This window comes from Mobula hypostoma, chromosome 9 (assembly GCF_963921235.1).
Source record: "Mobula hypostoma chromosome 9, sMobHyp1.1, whole genome shotgun sequence".
Classification (NCBI taxonomy): domain Eukaryota; kingdom Metazoa; phylum Chordata; class Chondrichthyes; order Myliobatiformes; family Myliobatidae; genus Mobula; species Mobula hypostoma.
This window is the reverse complement of record NC_086105.1, coordinates 85,511,780-85,528,635: the sequence shown is the minus strand read 5'-3', so window position 1 is coordinate 85,528,635 and position 16,856 is coordinate 85,511,780. Positions and strand designations below refer to the sequence as shown.

The window sequence follows — 16,856 nt, the reverse complement described above, 5'->3', positions numbered from 1 at the left end:
AACATTTATTAAACACATATAAACGATAAGGAGAAAAAACAAAGGAAAACTTTGACCAGATACCAGGTTAAACAGGTACGCAGCCGTTCATCAACTCCACTCGGCTCTGGTTCTTAAAGCATTAAATGCGAAAACAGTTCTTAAAACGATACAGTCAGATACAGTTCTTAAAGCGCCAACTTCAAAAGTCCAACAGTTTCACACATTCAACTGGGAGAGACTTCTCTGGAGAACGATTTCTTCACCAACGCACCTTTACTGCCGGTTCTGTCTACAGGATTCCCGATGCCGAAAATAAACAGTTTAAATCGACTGACCTAAAATTTCTTTTAGAGAGAGAAAGCCTTTGCATGAACTCATTGCGCTTTTACAAGAGTTATCTCAATGCAGCTTCTCTTCAACGAAGACTCGATAAGGTCGATCCTTTATTAAACTGTCAAACCGATGCCGACTTCTCTCGATCCTTCACTTCGACGAATTCTTCACTCTCCCTTCAAAACTGTCAGAATTGAGTAAATTGGCACTTCCAGCCACAAATTTCCAGCTCAAATACAAAATCTTGTAAGAGAACACACCTTCCATTTTAAAAATGAAACTGCGTCACAGAAACAAACACGCAACAGAAATGGAGGCACAACACGTTCTACCCGGAAACCTACAAACTTAAAAACCCTACTGCATCACCTGAGTCGACCCTTATATAGTCACGGGGCACATGTCATCACGTGACCTCAACGGCGGGAAAATCACATCAGGTGACCTCCAAAAGACCATTACAGCATTCTCAAAAAAAAACAGATCTCCTTCAGCATGTAACAAGAGCAAAAGGATTGCGAGCGACAAAATTGGTTGCTCTGGAAGATCAGAATGGTAATCCATGGGTAGAGCCAAAACAGATGGGAGAGATCTTAAATGTTTTCTTTGCATCTGTATTTACTCAGGAGATGGACACAGAGTCTATAGAAGTGATGCAAAGCAGCATCAACTTCATGGGCCTTGTAAAGATTACAGAGCAGGAGATGTTTGTTACCCTGTGGCAAATCAGGGTGGATAAATCCCCAGGGGCTGACAAGGTATTCCCTCAGACCTTACGGAAGGCAAGTGCAGAAATTAATGGGGCCTTAGCAGAAAAACTTAAAACACCTTTAGCAACAGGAGAGGTACCAGAGTATTGGAGGATAGCCAATGTTGTTCCGCTGCTTAAGAAAGGCTCTAAAGAGAAACCAGGAGATTGTAGGGCTTAATGACTCAAGTTGACAAGACAAGACAAAGGAGCAGAAGTCGGCCATTCGGCCCATCGAGTCTGCACCGCCATTTTATCATGAGCTGATCCATTCTCCCATTTAGTCCCACTCCCCCGCCTTCTCACCACAACCTTTGATGTCCTGGCTGTTCAGATGCCTATCAATCTCAGCCTTAATTACACCCAATGACTTGGCTTCCACTGCCACCCGTGGCAACAAATTCCACAGATTCACTACCCTCTGGCTAAAAAAATTTCTTCACATCTCTGTTCTGAATGGGCGCCCTTCAATCCTTAAGTCATGCCCTTTCGTACTAGACTCCCCCACCATGGGAAACAATTTTGCCACATCCACTCTGTCCATGCCTTTCAACATTCAAAATGTTTCTTCTAAACTCCAAGGAATACAGTCCAAGAGCAGACAAACGTTCCTCATATGTTAACCCTCTCATTCCCAGAATCATTCCAGTGAATTGTCTCTGAACCCTCTCCAACGTCAGCACATCCTTTCTTAAATAAGGAGCCCAAAACTGCCCACAGTACTCCACGTGAGGTCTTGCCAGTGCTTTATAGAGCGTCAACATCATATCCCTGCTCCTATACTCTATTCCTCTAGAAATGAATGCCAACATTTCATTTGCCTTCTTCACCACCGACTCAACCTGGAGGTTAACCTTAAGGGTATCCTGTATGAGGACTCCCAAGTCCCATTACATCTTAGAACTTCGAATTCTCTCCCCATTTAAATAATAGTCTGCCCATTTATTTCTTCTGCCAAAGTGCATAACCATACACTTTCCATTTTTCATTTGCCACTTCTTTGCCCATTCTCCCAATCTGTCCAAGTCTCTCTGCAGACTCTCCGTTTCCTCAGCACTACTGGCCCCTCCACCTATCTTTTTATCATCAGCAAACTTAACCACAAAGCCATCTATTCCATAATCCAAATCGTTGATGTACAATGTAAAAAGAAGCGTCCCCAACACGGACCCCTGTGGAACACCACTGGTAACCGGCAGCCAACCAGAATAGGATCCCTCTATTCCCACTCTCTGTTTCCTGCCAATCAGCCAATGCTCTATCCACGTATGTAACTTTCCGGTAATTCCATCAGGTCTTATCTTGTTAAGCAGCCTCATGTGTGGCACCTTGTCAAAGGCCTCTGAAAATCCAAATATACAACATTCACTACATCTCCCTTGTCTGGCCTACTTGTAATTTCCTCAAAAAATTGCAATAGGTTTGTCAGGCAGGATTTTCCTTTAAGGAAACCATGCTGAGTTCTGCCTATCTTGTCATATGCCTCCAGGTACTCCGTAACCTCATCTTTGACAATCGACTCCAACAACTTCCCAACCACCGATGTCAAGCTAACAGGTCTATAATTTCCTTTTTGCTTCCTGGCCCCCTTCTTAAATAGCGGAGTGACATTTGCAATCTTCCAGTCCTCTGGAACCATGCCAGAATCTATTGACTTTTGAAAGATCATCGCTAATGCCTCCGCAATCTCCACAGCTACTTCCTTCAGAACACAGGGGTACATTCCATCTGGTCCGGGAGATTTATCTACCTTTAGACTACTCAGCTTCCTGAGTACTTCCTCTGTCATAATTATGACTGCGCACACTTATCTTCCCTGACACCCTTGAGTGTCCAGTGTACTGCTGATGTCTTCCTCAGTGAAGACTGATGCAAAATATTCGTTCAGTTCCTCCGCCATCTCCTTATCTCCCACTACAATTTCTCCAGCATCATTTTCTATTCGTCCTATATCTACTCTCACCTGTCTTTTACTCTTTATATACTTGAAAAAGCTTTTAGTATCCTCTTTGATATTATTTGCTAGCTTCTTTTCATAGTTTGTCTTTTCCCTCTTAATGATCTTTTTAGTTTCCTTTTGTAAGCTTTTAAAAACATCCCAATCCTCTGTCTTTCCACTAATTTTTGCTTCCTTGTATGCCCTCTCCTTTGCTTTAACTTTGGCTTTGACTTCTCTTGTCAACCATGGTTGCATCTTTTTTCCATTCGGAAATTGCTTCGTTTTTGGAATATATCTGTCTTGCACCTTCCTCACTTCTTGCATAAAATCCAGCCACTGCTGCTCTGCCGTCCTTCCTGCTAGTGTCCCTTTCCAGTCAACTTTGGCCAGTTCCTCTCTCATGCCACTGTAATTTCCCTTACTCCACTGAAATACCGACACATCGGATTTTGGCTTCTCTTTCTCAAATTTCACAGTGAACTCAATCATGTTATGATCACTGCCTCCTAAGGGTTCCTTCACTTCAATCTCTCTAATCACCTCCGGTTCATTACACAATACACAATCCAGTACAGCCGATCCCCTAGTAGGCTCAACAACAAGCTGTTCTAAAAAGCCATCTCGCAGACATTCTACAAATTCTCTCTCTTGAGATCCAGTGCCGACCTGATTTTCCCAATCCACTTGCATGTCAAAATCCTCCACTATTATCATAACACTGCCCTTCTGACAAGTCTTTTCTATTTCCTGTTGTAATTTGTAGTCCATATCACAGCAGCTGTTAGGAAGGCCTGTATATAACTGCCATCAGGGTCCTTTTACTCCTGTGATTTCTGAGCTCAACCCATAAAAATTCTACACCTTCCAATCCTATGTCACCTCTTTCTAATGATTCAATATCATTTCTTATCAATAAAGCCACACCGTCCCCTCTGCATACCTGTCTATCCTTCCGATACACCATGTATCTTTGGACGTTCAGCTCCCATAGACATGCATCCTTTAGCCACATCTCAGTGATGGCCACAATATCATACCTACCAATCTGTAGCTGTACGACAAGATCATCCACCTTATTCCTTATGCTGCGTGTTTTTAAGTATAACACCATAAGAGCAGTGTTTGGTATTTTTTGCTTTGATTGCACTGCAACTCATCCCAATGGCTGCAAATTTGCCCCATCACTTGCCTTGCCTTCCTGACATCTTTACTGCTCACTATCTCAGATTTATTTCTGTTTTCCCCTTCCTCCGCTCTACCATTCCCATCCCCCTGCCAAATTAGATTAAACCCTCCCTAACACCTCAATTAAACCTTCCCGCCAGGATATTGGTCCCCTTCAGGTTCAGGTGCAACCCATCCTTTTTGAACAGGTCATACTTCCCCCAGAAGAGATCCCAATGATCCAAGAATCTGAAGCCCTGCCCCCTGCACCAGTCTCTCAGCCACGCATTCATCTGCCTGATCCTACTATTCTTGCCCTCGCTAGCATGTGGCACAGGTAGCAATCCTGAGATTACTACCCTGGAGGTCCTGCTTCTCAGCTTCCTTCCTAACTCCTGGAAGTCTCTCTTCAGGACCTCCTCCCTTTTCCTATCTATGTCATTGGTACCAACATGTTAAGACAACAGTTAGTAAATACAGGTACTCGAGAAACCAAGAAGCCCAACACTCTACGGCATGCTGCAGAGGCCCGCAGGGCTCATGAGAGTCCTTCCCTCACTAAGGCCAGCACCTCAGGCCCTAGGGGACTCTGGGAAGGGGGCTGGTAAACCCAAGACACCTGATGCTCTCGTGACAGGACTGGAAAATTCAAAGCAGAACATATAACTTGGGAACATTGCACATATAACCTGAAAGTATCACATGTACAGGTGTTCCCCGCTTTTTGAACGTTCGCTTTACGAAATCTCGCTGTTACAAAAGACCTGCATTAGTTACCTGTTTTCGCTAACAGAGGGTGTTTTCACTGTAACGAAAAAAGGCAGCGTGCGAAAAAAGCAGCTCGTGATAAAAGGCAGCGCGCACCACGAGCAGCCAAGCTCCTCCCCTGGAACTGCATTCTAGCCGGCATTGCTTAAGCACATGCCTGTGAGCAGCCACTAGCAAGATGAGTTCTAAGGTATCGGAAACGCCTAAAAGGGCTCATAAGGGTGTTACACTTAGCGTAAAACTAGACATAATTAAGCGTTTCAATCATGGTGAACGAAGTAAGGACAAATTGAGTTTGACTTGTGGAAGTTGACGAAGATGATGTTGAAGAGGTTTTGGCATCCCATGACCAAGAACTGATAGATGAAGAGCTGATGCAATTGGAAGAGGAAAGGATAACAATTGAAACCAAATGCAGTAGTGAACGGACTGAAAGTGAAGTCGACCAGGAACTGAACGTGAAGCAACTGCATGAGATTTTCGCTGCAATGATTGCAGAATAGTACGACTTTAATTTTGAAAGGGTACGTTGGTTTAGGGCATATTTGCAAGATGGTTTGAGTGCTTACAAAGAACTGTATCATAGAAAAATGCGCGAGGCTAAGCAGTCAAGCAAGCCTTCCACATCAGCCACAGCAGACGACGAACCTCGACCTTCGACATCGAGGCAGGCAGACATAGAAGAGATGACCTGCCTGCCCTGATGGAAACAGACGACGATGAGATGACACCCCAGCGTCCCACCGCCCCAACCTCCAGGCCGCGGACTGATACATTGCCGCGGAGAATGCAGCGGTAGCCGGGATGCACCCAGCACATCTTTAAGAATAAAGCTGAAATAAATAAGCTAATTAATTAGGCGACACAATTTGCAATTGCCTCTGATCTGGGCTGACATTTACGTGCCGGGTGGCACCTAATTAATTAGCTTATTTATTTCAGCTTTATTCTTAAAGATGTGCTGGGTGCGTCCCGGCTACCGCTGTACCGCTGCATGCTTCGTGGATCAGTATCGGTTCGCTGCCCGGAGGTTGGGGACCACTACACCACCCCAACCTCCGACAACTCAGTCTAACACAACATCATCAGTGTGCTCAGCGCTGTCGTCCCGATTCCGGTAAGTGATACTACACCGTGCATACATTATTTCTACTTTATATAGGCTGTGTATTTTTATGTGTTATTTGGCATGATTTGGCAGCTTCATAGCTTAAAGGTTACTGGAGAGAGTGTTTCTGCCGAGAGCGCTTGCGTGAGATTTTCGCTTGGAGAACAGTGCGGCAATGATTGTAGAAAAGTATTTCTACTTTATATAGGCTGTGTATTTATCATATCATTCCTGCTTTTACTATATGTTACTGGTATTTTAGGTTTTATGTGTTATTTGGCATGATTTGGTAGGTTTTTTTTTGGGTCTGTGAATGCTCACAGATTTTTCCCATATAAATAAATGGTAATTGCTTCTTCACTTTATGACATTTCGGCTTACAAACCGTTTCATAGGAACGTTCTACCTTCGGATGGCAGGCGAAACCTGTATAACTCTGGAGCATTGAATGTATAACTCAGGAGCATTGTGCATATAGCTCAGGAACAATGCATAAAGCCCAAAAAGAATGCATATAGCTCAGAAACATTGAACGCCATAGGAGACCTAACAAATCTTGTCAACTCAGAGAATCTGGGAAAAATCTTTGATGTAGACTGGAGAAGCTTGGAATGTAAATGGGGAAAACCCGGAATGTAGACTCAGGACACTTGGAACGTAGAGTCGGGACATGAACTGAGTAAAGGAAGCTTCCTCACCTCCAGCCAACCGATGCCCAAGCTGCTGTTCTACCTGCGCTGGACCCATTGATGGTGGGGTCCTTCTGTCACAGTGAGCTTTGCAACGATTGAACCCAGGTGCAGAAGAATGGCAGACTCCCATATAGAGATGGAAACGAGATTACACATTGAAATACCAGGTGGCGTGACCAAGTGAAACCATGAGACAAGTCATTCTAAATACTAGAACCTCGCAATCAGTACTAAAATGGGGTCTGCATTAGATAATCATAGAATGTGGCGTTCCTGTGCCAGTCACAATTAACTTGACAATATTAAACAGGAAGCACAACTCTCATTAAGACAATTAGTAACTACAGGTACTGGAGAAATCTAGATGCCTAACACTCTACAGCTTGTCGCAGTGGCTCCGCAGGGCTTATGAATTAGGTCTCACACCACAGGTCCAGGAAAAGTTATTTACTCCTCAAACATCAGGCTCCTGAACCAAACTGATTGCACAACCTGTGGACCCAACTTCAAGGATTCTACAACTCATGTTCTCAATATTTATTTATTTACATTCCTGTTTATTTATTATTTGTTTCTGTTTTTGTATTTGCACAGTTTGTCTTCTTGCACATTAGTAATTCGTCAATCTTTGAGTGTAGCTTTTAATTAACTCTATTGTATTTCTTTGCTCTGTGAATGTCCGCAAGAAAATGAATCTCAGGGTAGTATATGGTGACATATATATACTTCGATAATAAATTTACTTTGAACATTAATCTTTTGAATGAAACATCAGCTTTCAGGCATCCCTTATCGCTTCCTCTGGACCATGCTCCCCACTATCAAATACCAGGCCATTGTCTCCCACACAATCTTAGTCCTGATTTTGTCAAAGATCTTCCCTTCTCAGCTACCAGCTTTGTAGTTCCACTTCTACACCCTGCCCAAGATCTACAAGCAGGAGTGCCCCGTCCGATCTGTTGTTTCATACTGTTCACTCCTCACCAAACCTATTTCCTGCTACCTTGACTTCTTCTTTCTTCCCTAGTCCAGTCCTTTCCTACTTAGATCAGGTACCTTCCACTACTTTGACAGATTCCATTTCTCTTGTCCCAACCAGTTCTTCTTCCCTATGGATGTACAATCTCTACACCTCTTCCTACATGAGTGTCTGAGAGTTCACACTCAGAGTGTAGCCAGCTCCTCTCCACCAATGCACCTACTCACCTGGCTGATCTCTTTCTCACATGAACAGACTCCATTCACTTCCTCCAGATTAAAGGTTTATAATGAATATTCGCATGAGCCCAAGCTACAAGGGTCTTTATGGAAATCAGAACACAGAAAAAGAAGCCCTACGTTCTTGTAACTGTTCACATTAAGTCACTTGGTCTCAACATATCAGAGATTTTAATTTTGTTATACCCACTCCTCCCCCTTCTTCTCTTTTTTCTAGTTCTGATGAAGGGTTCCAGACCTGAAATGTTAACTGATTCTCTCTCAATATATGCTGCCTGACCTGCTGAGAGCTAATAACATTTTTTATTTAATATTTTATCCACATTTTAATTTTTTTCCTTTACTTTAGCCCTTCAAGGGCACCTTGGCAAACAAAGACTTTTGAAAAATCTAAGTATCCTGTTTCAACTTAGCCAATAAAATGCCAATAAACAACTCGAACAATAAAATGCCACTTGCATAATAGGGAAGAGGAATAGATTAATTAGTTAAAGTGTTTCCAGAAAGAATGACAGTAACTTGTTTAAAAGGACACAAATTTATTTAAAATGATTTAAAAGGACACAAATCCTGATTCGGGTTTAATTCGGAGAAGGAAGTCTGAGAATCGGAGCGGGAGTGCGGAGGAAACCTTTTTTGAATTTTTCGGTTTTAATTCATCGGCGTTCAGAGAGGCGGGACTGCGCAGGCATGTGACATCAGGGAGTGAAGCGCGGAAGATTTAAAAGGAACACAGCCTTATACAGCAGGCAGCGTAGTTTGCAGGCTGCAGAGTGAGCTGGGAGCAGAGTGAAGGCTTAAGGGCTTTGGCTCAACAGGCTTAGGCGGAAACGGGCGAGGTGAAGAAGGTTTGGTATTCATTTTTTGTTGTTATTTGAGGAGGGGCAAGTAGGAGTGTGAGGGCAGCTTGTTGTTCTCGGTGCCGGATGTGGGAGGTCGTGGAGTCTCCCAGCCTCCCGGACGTCCGCATCTGCGCCAGGTGCGTCGAGATGCAGCTCCTAAGAGACCGCATTAGGGAACTGGAGCCACAGCTCGATGACCTTCGTATGGTCAGGGAGAGTGAGGAGTTGATAGAGAGGAGTTACAGGCAGGTGGTCACACCGGGGCCACGGGAGGCAGACAAGTGGGTCACGGTTAGGAGGGGGAATAGAAAGAATCAGGTAATAGAGAATACCCCTATGGCTGTGCCCCTTGACAATAAGTACTCCTGTTTGAGTACTGTTGCGGGGGACAGCTTACCTGGGGGAAGCAACAGTGGCCATGCCTTCGGCACAGAGTCCGGCCCTGTAGCTCAGAAGGGTAGGGAAAGGAAGAGGAGGGCAGTAGTAATAGGGGACTCGATAGTAAGGGGGTCTTTTAGGTGATTCTGTGGACGCAGTCCGGAGACCCGGATGGTAGTTTGCCTCCCTGGTGCCAGGGTCCGGGATGTTTCTGATCGCGTCCAAGATATCCTGAAGTGGGAGGGAGAGGAGCCAGAGGTCGTGGTACATATAGGTACCAATGACATAGGTAGGAAAAGGGAAGAGGTCCTGAAAGAAGAATATAGGGAGTCAGGAAAGGAGTTGAGAAAAAGGACTGGAAAGGTAGTAATCTTGGGATTACTGCCTGTGCCACGCGACAGTGAGAGTAGGAATGCGATGAGGTGGAGGATAAATGCGTGGCTGAGGGATTGGAGCAAGGGGCAGGGATTCAAGTTTTTGGATCATTGGGACCTCTATTGGCGAAGGCGTGACCTATACAAAAAGGACGGGTTACACTTGAATCCTAGGGAGACCAATATCCTGGTGGGGAGATTTGCGAGGGCTACTGAGGTGACTTTAAACTAGAATGGTTGAGGGGAGGGAATCAAATTAAAGAGACTAGGAGAGGGGAGGTTGGTTCACAAATGGAGAAGGCAGGTAGGCGGTGTGTGAGGGAGGATAGGCAGGGGACAGAGATCAGGAGCACTCAGACCAAAGATTTAGGGGACAAGGAAGAAAAAGATAAAAAAGTTGTTTGCTCCATTAAGGATAAACAGAGAGTAGGAGGTGGAGAGTTTCTTAAATGCATCTATTTTAATGCTAGGAGCATTGTAAGAAAGGTGGATGAGTTTAGAGCATAGATTGATACCTGGAAATATGATGTTGTAGCTATTAGTGAAACGTGGTTACAGGAGGGGTGTGATTGGCAACTAAATATTCCAGGATCTCATTGCTTCAGGTGTGATAGAATAGGAGGGGCAAGAGAGGGAGGTGTTGCATTGCTTATTTGAGAAAATATAACAGCGGTCCTCTGGCAGGATAGATTAGTGGACTCGTCCAGGGAGGCTATTTGGGTGGAATTGAGGAATAGGAAAGGTGTAGTAACACTTATAGGGTGTATTATAGACCACCAAATGGGGACCGAGAACTGGACGAGCAAATTTGTAAGGAGATAGCAGATATTTGTAGTAAGCACAAAGTTGTGATTGTGGGAGATTTTAATTTTGTATTAAAAGGGCTGGATGGTTTGGAGTTTGTCAAATGTATGCAAGATAGTTTTTTGCAGCAATACATAGAGGTACCAACTAGAGAAGGGGCAGTGTTGGATCTCCTGTTCCGGAAAGAGGTGGAGCAGGTGACGGAGGTATGTATTGGAGAGCACTTCGGGTTCAGTGATCACACTGCCATTAGTTTCAATAAAATTATGGAGAAGGATAGGACTGGACCTAGGGTTGAGAGTTTTGATTGGAGAAAGGCTAACTTTGAGGAGATGCGAAAGGATTTAGAAAGAGTGGATTGGGGCAACTTGTTTTATGGGAAGGATGTAATAGAGGAATGGAGGTCATTTAAAGGTGTAATTTTAAGGGTACAGGACCTTTATGTTCCTGTTAGGTTGAAAGGAAAGGTTAAAAGTTTGAGAGAGCCATGGTTTTCAAGGGATATTGGAAACCTGGTTCAGAAAAACAGAGGGATCTTCAATAAATATAGGCAGCCTGGAGTTAATGAGGTGCTCAAGGAATATAAAGAATGTAAAAAGAATCTTAAGAAAGAAATTAGAAAAGCTAAAAGAAGATATGAGGCTGCTTTGGCAAGTAAGGTGAAAATAAATCCAAAGGGTTTCTATAGTTATGGTAATAGGAAAAGGATAGTGAGGGATAAAACTGGTCCCTCAGAGAATCAGAGTGGACAGCTATGTGCAGAGCCAAAAGAGATGGGGGAGATTTTGAACAATTTCTTTTCTTCAGTATTCACTAAGGAGAAGGATATTGAATTGTGTAAGGTAAAGGAAACAAGGAGGGTGGTTATGGAAAGTATGACAATTCAAGAAGAGGAAGTACTGGCGCTTTTAAGGAATATAAAAGTGAATAAGTCTCTGGGTCCGGACAAGATATTCCCTAGGACCTTGAGGAAAGTTAGTGTGGAAATAGCAGGGGCTCTGACAGAAATATTTCAAATGTCATTAGAAACGGGGATGGTGTCGGAGGATTGGTGTATTGCTCATGTGGTTCCATTGTTTAAAAAGGGTTCTAAGAGTAAACCTGGCAGTTACTGGCCTGTGAGTTTGACGCCACTGGTGGGTAAATTGATGGAAAGTATTCTTAGAGATGGTATATATAATTATATGGATAGGCAGGGTCTGATTAGGAACAGTCAACATGGATTTGTGCGTGGAAGGTCATGTTTGACAAATATTGAATTTTGATGAGGTTACTAAAAAAGTTGACGAGGGTAAAGCGGTGGATGTTGTCTATATGGACTTAAGGCCTTTGACAAGGTTCCACACAGAAGTTTAGTTAGGAAGGTTCAATCGATAGGCAGTAATATCGAAGTAGTAAAATGGATTCAGCAGTGGCTAGATGGGAGACGCCAGAGAGTAGTGGTGGATAACTGTGTGTCAGATTGGAGGACGGTGTGTAGCGGTGTGCCTCAGGGATCTGTACTGGGTCCAATGTTGTTTGTCATATATATTAATGATCTGGATGATGGGGTGGTAAATTGGATTAGTAAGTATGCAGATGATACTAAGATAGGTGGAGTTGTGGATAATGAGGTAGGTTTTCAAAGCTTGCAGAGAGATTTAGGCCAGTTAGAAGAGTGGGCTGAAAGAAGGCAGATGGAGTTAAATGCTGAAAAATGTGAGGTGCTACATTTTGGTAGGACTAATCAAAATAGAACATACTTGGTAAATGGTAGGGCATTGAAGAATGCAGTAGAACAGAGGGATCTAGGAATAATGGTGCATAGTTCCCTGAAGGTAGAATCTCTTGTGGATAGGGTGGTGAAGAAAGCTTTTGGTATGCCGACCTTTATTAATCAGAGCATTGAGTATAGGAGTTGGAATATAATGTTGAAATTGTATAAGGCATTGGTAAGGCCAAATTTGGAGTATTGTGTACAGTTCTGGTCACCGAATTATAGGAAAGATATCAATAAAATTGAGAGAGTACAGAGGAGGTTTACTAAAATGTTGCCTGGGTTTCATCTCCTAAGTTACAGAGAAAGGTTGAACAAGTTAGGTCTTTATTCTTTGGAGCGTAGAAGGTTGAGGAGGGATTTGATAGAGGTGTCTAAAATTATGAGGGGGGTTGATAGAGTTGACGTGGATAGGCGTTTTCCATTGAGAATGGGGGAGATTCAAACAAGAGGACATGAGTTGAGAGTTAAAGGGCAAAAGTTTAGGGGTAACTTGAGGGGGAACTTCTTTACTCAGAGAGTGGTAGCTGTGTGGAACGAGCTTCAAGCAGAAGTGGTTGAGGCAGGTTTGATGTTGTCATTTAAAGTTAAACTGGACAGATATATGGACATGAAAGGAGTGGAGGGTTATGGGCTGAGTGCAGGTCGGTGGGACTAGGTGAGAGTAAGAGTTCAGCACAGACTAGAAGGGCCGAGATGTCCTGTTTCCGTGCTGCAATTGTTATATGGTTATCTGGTTATATGGTTAACTGATGTTTGGTTGGGTAATGATGGAAAAGCCTTGAATAGTGCATTACAATACTCACAGAGGCACCTATGGAAAGGATTCCTAACCTGGTGATTTATGATGGAAATTTGACATGAAGTTGAAACTAGAGGGAATGAGAATTTCAGATGTTGTCTCTCCTCTGAGATGATAGTGATAGTAGGTCACAATAAGGAAAGGTGAATGTGTACGGAGGTCAGAAAACTGAAGGGTTAGGTTAGGCCAGAACAAGAAACTCTGGTATATCATCCTGTCAATCAAATAGATTGCTCTCTCAACAAGAGAAAATCTGCAGATGCTGGAAATCCAAGCAACACATACAAAATGCTGGAGGAACTCAGCAGGCCGGGAAGCATCTATGGAAAAGAGCACAGTCGATGCTTGGGGTTGAGATCCTTCGTCAGGACTGCTCTGTCTCTTATAGATTGTTCTGACTCCTTAAACATAAAGGGAGGTTATAACTCAGTGAGGCATGGTAAATTTTAATTCAAATCTACATTCTAAATTTACCTTGATTAAAGTTCTAATTAAAATTTTAAGAGCCATCTGATAATTTTCAAACTCTGTATTGGGGAAGTGTGTTAGCATGAAGTGAAGGTTTATTATCACAAGGATGGAGGTGTCTGAACAAATTGCTATTTTTCAGGCTGAAAGGAGATTGTTCTTGGCCTTCCACTGATTCTCCTCTGTCATGTTATTTCCCCAAACAATTCCAACAGAGTTGTCAGGCAAGATACCCTCTTAAGGAAACCATGCTGACTTTGGCCTATTTTATCATGTGCTTCAAACTACACTGAAACCTCACCCTTAATAATGGACTTCGAAATCTTATCAATCTCTGATGTCAGGCTAACAAGCCTATAACTTCCTGCCTTTTGCCTCCCTACCTTCATAAAGCGTGGAATAACATTAATGATTTTCCAGTCCTCTGGAACCATTCCTGACTTTAGTGATCTTCAAAGATCACTACTAATTCCTCCATTATCTCTTCAGCTGTCTTTTTCAGAATCCTGTAGTGCAGTATATCTGGTCCAGATGGTTTATCCATCTTCAGAGCTTTCAGGTTCCAAAGAACCTTCTCCTTAGTAACAATAACTACTCTCAATTCTACGCCCCTCCCCCGCCAACTCTCTCAAATTTTTAGTATGTTCCTGGCATCTTCCTCAGTGAAGACTATCATAAAATACTTACTTCATCTGCTATTTCTTTGTTCACCGTTACTATTTCTTCAGCACCATTTCCTGTGGCGTCTGATGTCTATTCTTCATATATCTGAAAAAAAACTTTTGATATCATCATCTAGATTACCTTCATATTTCATATTTCTCTCCTTATTGCTTTTTAGATGCTGTCTGTTGATTTTAAAAGCTTCTCAATCTTCTAGCTTCCTGTAAGTTTTTGTAGTGTTGTTTGCCCTCTCTTTTGCTTTTATGCTGTCTTTGACTTCTCTTGTTAGCCATGGTTGTCTCATTATCCATTTAGAATGCTTCTTCTTCTTTAGGATGAAATGATCCTGCATCTTCTGAATTATTCCCATTACTCCCATTGGATTCCCTTCCTATGAACTTTGGCCAGTTCCTCCCTCACGACTCTGTAGTTAGCTTTATTCAACTTTAATACCAATAGATCTGATTTTAGCATCTCCCTCTTAAACTGAAGAGTGAATTCTGTTATATTAAGATTACTGCCTTCCAAGTTGTCTTTTATCTTAAGATCCCTAATCTAATCTGGTTATTGGATAACATCAAATCCTGAATTGCCTTTTCCGTATTGGGCTTGACCATAAGCTACTCTAAAAGCCACCTCTTGTCCAGATTTTAGATGATACAAAAATAGGTGGGGGGCAGCTAGTGTTGAGGAAGCAGGGAGTCTGCAGAAGGATTTAGATTGGGAGAATGGGCAAAGAAGTAGCAGATGGACTATAGAGGTGATGCCTATCATCATGCAATTGTATTAGAAGGAATACAGGTGTACACTATTTTCTAATTAGGGAGACAATTTAGAAGTTCGAATTGCAAAGGGATTTGGAAGACCTAGAGCAGGATTTCCTAAAGGTTAACTTGCAGGTTCCGTTGATAATAAGAGAGGCACATGCAATGTTTGATATTCATACAAGGGGACAAAATATACAGTGAAAGCAAGGATGTAATGCTGAGGCTTCATAAGACTATATTTGATGTACATATTGTGAGTGTTTTGGGGTGTGTGCCCTTGAAGGGGGTCTAGAAGATATATACGAGAATGATCCTAGAAATGAAGAGGAGCATTTTGATGACTCTGGTCTTTAGAGGGGTGAAGAGGAATCTCATTGAAACTTTGTGAATATGGATAAAGTGGATGCGGAGAAGGATGTTTCTTATGGTGGGAGAGTCTAGGACCAGAGAGCATAGCCTCAGAATAAAAGGACATTCTTTTAGAACAGAGATAAGATGGAAGTTCCTTAGCCAAAGGGTATTGAATCTGTGGAATTCATTGTCATAGATGGTTGTAGAGGTCAAGTCATCGGGTATATTTGAAGCAGAATTTGATAGATTCTTGATTAGTAAGGGTGTCAAAGGTTATGAGGATAAAGCAGGGCAATTGAGCTGAGAGAGTTAATAAATCAAACCTGAGCAGACGATGGGCCAAATGGCCTAATTCTGCTTCTGCACCTTATGGTCTTATGGTTGAATTGTACGGGACTTTCTTTGTCAGGAAGAATCTCTGGGATCCTCTCCCCCGTGGTTTGGAGTGCTGAGCATTGGAAGATCAGAAGAAAATTTTAAGGATGAAGTAGAAAAATTATTGAAAGATCAAGGAATTGAGGATTATGGGGAACTGATGCAGAAGACCTGGGGTAGATCAGCCATGGTGATATTGAATGTTTTGCAGGGTTGAAGGACTGAGTGGACATATATGTGAAGTTTCCTGTGGGTAAGTTACTTGGCTACTGTAAGCTGCCTCTAAATAGTTAGCTCTGAGATAAGTTTCAGAAAGAACCAAAGGGGAGTGAATGGGTGTGTGTGTGTGTGTGAGGGAAACAAGACCCAGGCAAGTAGAGACTGATGAGATTATTCTCCGAAGAGTTGACATGGGCACAGTGGGCCTCCTTCTGTGTTGTCATAAGTTAATGTCTAATGCACAGTGAGGAGAAGGTGGTGGTGGCTCACCTTGTTCCATCCAAGGGCTGTGGTGCGGAAGGTGGTACTAAAGGTACAACCAGCTTCTGTCAGTGTGTCTGGGCTGGGCTTTCTTTCTGTACCTCACTGAGGGATGTGGAGAAGGCCTGAAGTGAGGGGAATCACAATAGTAATTTACAAGTGATGAATTAATGATTTTCTTTCTACTAGATGAGAAAACTGAATCAAGGGCAATGCACCTTTTGAAATGGTTCTGTGGGATGAGCACGAAGCGTGTGGATACTGCCTTTACTGATGTTGAAGAAAATTATATTGCCTCACTAGAAGAGAATCAGCGAATGAGCTACTTAGTCAATGTTAATTTAGTCATTTGTCTGGCAGCTACAATCTTCCTTTATGCTTATTTTGCTTGAGACAATTAAACAAACTTATGTTTAAAAAGTAACACTTCCTTGAACTCTCAACACATCTGATCCCATGCTGAGTTTAATACTGTTTCTTCCAGAAGTTGTGTGCATATCTTGCTTTTTATTAGCTACAGAATAAAGATTTAACTAACAGCTTGCGTGAAAATTGTTCTTCTTTCAATCGACATGAGTCTTCTTCCCAGCTAAGCTAGGCTGTTTTGTACATCTACCACGAACAAATCTACCCAGTCACAGCTAGAGGTGCAAGTAAATCTTCCACTGAATTTGGCAGACTGTAGAGACAAATGCCTTGAAGCATCTCTTTTGTAAGTATTCCAGATCTCAGAAGTATATCTGAAGGCAAAGATAACCCTTGACAGTTTCCTTTCCCAAAGCAAAATCTGTGGGCCCAGTTACAGATAACCAGCTCTGTGGCACAGGGCATGGCATTCACATTC

The 16,856-nt window shown here is 42.7% G+C and overlaps 1 protein-coding gene across 1 annotated transcript in view; it reads left to right on the top strand.

The window, feature by feature from the left end:
• LOC134351291 (sodium/myo-inositol cotransporter 2-like) overlaps positions 1-16,404 on the top strand; it is a 152,089-nt gene extending 135,685 nt beyond the window's left edge. Inside the window, exon 15 of the mRNA XM_063057356.1 lies at positions 16,202-16,404. Coding sequence (XP_062913426.1) covers positions 16,202-16,404 — 203 coding nt within the window. The remainder of the gene's footprint in view (positions 1-16,201) is intronic.
• Positions 16,405-16,856: the final 452 nt, after the last annotated feature.